General features: G+C 29.9%; 1 protein-coding gene across 1 annotated transcript in view; it reads left to right on the top strand.

Annotated features, from left to right (window-relative positions):
• Positions 1-317: 317 nt before the first annotated feature.
• The window catches only part of LOC103582746 (cytoplasmic dynein 2 heavy chain 1-like), a gene marked incomplete at both ends in the record, with an annotated part of 14,694 nt that continues 10,488 nt past the window's right edge, over positions 318-4,523 (top strand). The window contains 5 exons of the mRNA XM_008564261.1: positions 318-467; positions 1,531-1,736; positions 2,675-2,830; positions 2,918-3,032; positions 3,554-3,724. Coding sequence (XP_008562483.1) covers positions 318-467; positions 1,531-1,736; positions 2,675-2,830; positions 2,918-3,032; positions 3,554-3,724 — 798 coding nt within the window. The remainder of the gene's footprint in view (positions 468-1,530; positions 1,737-2,674; positions 2,831-2,917; positions 3,033-3,553; positions 3,725-4,523) is intronic.

Genomic DNA, 4,523 nt, shown 5'->3' with positions numbered 1-4,523 from the left:
TCAGGCATTTATAATGAGAATTTTAGTTTGAACAGCTATAGTATTGTCTTTATGGATTCATGGTTTCACTCAGTTTAATATTACTACTTTTGTTATTCCTTTTAACCTCTGATGTTAGAGCGCCTTAGGTGAGCTTGTATATAAGAAGTAAGCATTAGAAATTTATATCTGGGAATTTAACAGATTAAACATATTATTGAAGGGTAAAAATTTTGATTTTAGAAAACCAAATCATGAAACAAAAAATAAAATATAAGTGAAACCTTAAGAGATTTGATAAAATAAGTTATTTTTCACATGTGTGTTTTAACCTTTAGATTTTGCCCTTATTTCAAGAAGCTGAAGATAAAAACAGACTTTTACGAACTGTGGCAGGTGGAGGTTTAGAAACAATTAGTAATCTGAAAGCTAAGTGGGATAAATTTGAGTTGATGATGGAAAGTCACCAACTTATGATTAAAGATCAGGTAAGACTCTTTTAGTTATTTTATTAAAATGGAAACTTAATTTTTTCTCACTTAAGATTTCTTGGTTATGTTTATTCCGTTATAGCTCAAGTTTATAAGAATTTAATGTTGCAGTTAAAATTGACCTCCCTCAGTGCTTTTATAGGAAAATACTTTATATAAATCATGATCATTTCACTTGGTTTTTCTTTCACTTCCTGCCATATCAAAAAGAAAATATTTCCTTTGAAATGTAACCTTATTTTCAGTCTTGTGAATGAATTTACTGTTTACTTACTATATATGGCTTAAGCTGATTTCTGAACTTCATGTTATTTTTAATTACTAAATTTAAGATATCAGTTTGACTATTTTTATGGAGACCCCAAAAATTATAGCCTAAGTTTCTCTCTCAAGTTAGGCTGCAAACTGATGTGGTGCTGCTGCTTTGTGACTTTGTCTAGGGCCCAGGTTTCTTCAATTTTTTTCTCTACCATCTCTAGGGTATTGTCCAAGATGGGTTACTACCACATCCACTTGCTACCTAGTGGGGACGAGGAAAAAGAAAGGGGCACCATCATTAAGGGCACCTGGAAGTTTTTCACAACTATTGCACTATCGCAGTCATATCCTGTTGATCAGAAGTTAGTCTTACAACCCTTAGCTACAAGGGAGACTGGAAATAATACCTTCTTTTATTAAGCAGCTATATATTCAGGTAGACCAACCAGCAGTCATTGAACAAACATTTTCTTTTTTTTGCGGCTGGCCAGTATGGGGATTTGAACCTGTGACCTTAGTGTTATAACTGAACATTTTTTTTTTTAATCACATCACCTTTGTTGATAGTCATAGTAGATGCTGTTAATCACATGAATGATTTCTAAATGATGATAATTGAAGGGTCTTGTTATTGTACATTTATGGTCTAATTTTGTCTTTGAATCATTTTATTGCACTTGAAATCAATAATTAAAATGAAAATAATCCTTTGAAAAGTTAGTGTTGATATTTTTTCACCTTTAAATACAAAATATTGGAAATAAAAATGTGAAAATAAAGTTAAAACTCTGTTGTTTTATAGATTGAAGTGATGAAAGGAAATGTGAAATCACGTCTTCAGATCTATTATCAAGAACTGGAAAAATTTAAAGCTCGTTGGGACCAACTAAAGCCTGGCGATGATGTTATTGAAGCTGGCCAACATAATACTCTTGATAAAAGTGCGAAGTCAATAAAAGAGAAAAAAATTGAGTTCGATGATCTTGAAGTCATAAGAAAAAAGCTGGTGTATGTTTTTTCTTTAAAATTGATAGTGCATATTTTGAAAAAAAGTTTTATATTTATATATCAAGATAGTAATTTTCTTATATCCGCTGTCTTAATACCTTTCCTCATAGACTTCAGCAGTTTTTAAAATACAAATAATAAGGGTTCATGTTATTGCTGTCTTAGGGGTTGTAGTTGGGTTATATAAAGATATCAAGAGAGAGCAAATTTCAAGAAAGATCTAGAAATAGAGTAAAAAATTAAATTTACTTAAAAGTTATACTAGGGGGTTGGAATACTCACTTTCTGTGATCTCATCCTATTTAAAAATGGAAAATAAAATGTTTTTGGAAAAATTACTTTCAATGCCTCTGAGAAAAAAATGAATCTAGCAAAATAAGTGATAGAAAAAGACTTCAAAGGAAAAAAATGGGTTGTCAGTTTATCTTATAATAATACACAGTATTACCTTTGAGCATTGTTTTAGGTTTGGTCTATTTAGAAAAATGTGTCCATATAATACTTGCTTTCATAAGTGAGTGGAGGTTTTTAGTACCATATTTAATAAATGCATTATACTGATTAGTGAAGCATATCTTATATTTTAGAAGCAAGCCAGCCCTTTCAACTGAGAAGACTTTTCTTCTCAGATTAATCCATAGATTTATACAATTGTGAATATTTATATATATACATGGTATATATAAAAATCTCTTTATATGTATTAACTCCATTTTGACTCCTTTGGAAAAAAAATGCACATTAATGAATTTAGTAGAGCCCATATATAAGTAGTTAAAATAAAATTTTCATTTAAAGTAGGTAATTTCCCACTGACTATCTCCACTATCAAACACTCACACACACATGCACACACACAAAATGCAGTTAAATAACTTCTTCATATTTAGCAGTTTTTCTAATTTTAAAATTTAATATTTCAATATTTGTTTCTCTAGTGATGATTGCCATCATTTTGGACTAGAAGAGCCTAATTTCTCTCTGGCACATAGTATCTCTAAAGACATTGAGAGCTGTGCACAAATTTGGGCCCTTTATGAAGAGTTTCAGCAAGGATTTCAGGAAATGGCCAATGAAGATTGGATTACTTTTCGGTTTGATTCAAAAACAATATTTAGACTCATATTTTGGTTGGTTTTTTGGGGATGTGAATTTTAAAATGTGTTTTTGGTATTTTACAGGACTAAGACATATCTGTTTGAGGAATTTTTGATGAATTGGCATGACAGATTAAGGAAGATTGAAGAACATTCTGTAATGACAGTGAAATTACAATCAGAAGTTGACAAATATAAAGTAAGATTGTTTTACTTATTCTCCTAATTAGAAACGATGTTTGGAGCTTTTATTTATTGTTTTATTACATAGTGACTGAACTGTAATTTTAGGTTATGTGTTTTTCCATCAAATTATTCCATTACATGAAAAAATAGGAAATATAGAGTAAACCATAGAAATTATTGATATTTTTGCTACCAATTGGAAAGAAATTACAACTAAGATTTATAGTTAAAGTTTTAAATTAGAGCGTTTATACATCCTAGTGCAACATAGGTCATATCCTAAAATAAAAGTAGAAGTCTTCTATGTCATGTTTTAAAATATATTAAATACACAACAAAGGGAAATTTGCATGTTTATCAACAGAAATGTTTAAAATTTATATAATTTTGTTTAAGAATATGATTTCAAGATTATTAAATAAGACAATAATTAAAGTTTTGATAGCTAATAACCATAAAAGCAAATAATAATTTGTATTTTGCTAATATATGTATATGGGTGTACATATGCTCTTTTTCTTCTTTTTTTAACAGATCGCAATTCCTATCTTAAAATATGTGAGAGGGGAGCATCTTTCTCCAGATCACTGGCTTGACCTTTTTCGTCTACTTGGCCTTCCTAGGGGGACTAGTCTAGAGAAATTACTGTTTGGTGATCTGCTCAGAGTAGCTGATACAATTGTAGCCAAAGCTTCAGACCTCAAAGTAATAATAATGACTTTTATAAATATCCCATAACTCTGGTCTTTATTATACAACTTTGCTTTGTATTTTGTTGTTAAAACAGCAGGTTAGATTTTTTCCTCTCCTTGAAATAGTGACAATGTTTTATTTCATTATTCTTTCATTAGTAATGCATCTGAATCTGTCAAGTGCTGTGTATGGTAGGTGTACAGAAACAATAATATAAACCCATTCTTTGAGAGAAGGAAAAAATGAAATACAAAAATAAAATGTCTTTAAGAAGGAAGTCAGCTTTAATCTAAAAGTAAACACACAAGATTACAAATCATTGTACATAAAATACATGTAAAATCATGTGGTATGTTACAAATAGAAGTTAAGGGATATAAAAATTCAGAGAGCTAAACCAAGAAGCATTTTGCTAGTAAGGTTTAGAAAAGGTCACATTGCATTCTGGCCACTCAGTATAAAAATATAAGGACTCTTGATATCAAGTTGTTTTGTTTCTTATCCAAAATGTAAACCCTTGTGTTTGTTAATAATCCTGGAACATGTTTAGATTATCATTAGAAATTATAAAGCATGACTGCTGTGGGAGATAATTAGTTGATAGTCATTTTAGAGGTATCAGAATTTACAATAAGATTACAATAAGATTTCTGAAGTCCAATTTTCCCAAATCTTGGCCTTTGGTCTGCAAATCTTTAAATAAGCCAGACTTTTGCAATGGATGCTTGAATTTTCTATTTTTCTTTTATAGAAGTAAAAAGCATAAGGCAGATCTTTGTATATACCTTGATCATGTGAACCTGGATACTTA

This window comes from Galeopterus variegatus, unplaced genomic scaffold (genome assembly GCF_000696425.1).
Source record: "Galeopterus variegatus unplaced genomic scaffold, G_variegatus-3.0.2 Scaffold17710, whole genome shotgun sequence".
Classification (NCBI taxonomy): domain Eukaryota; kingdom Metazoa; phylum Chordata; class Mammalia; order Dermoptera; family Cynocephalidae; genus Galeopterus; species Galeopterus variegatus.
Note: the sequence above shows the minus strand (reverse complement) of the source record. Positions and strands in the feature narration are given on the sequence as shown.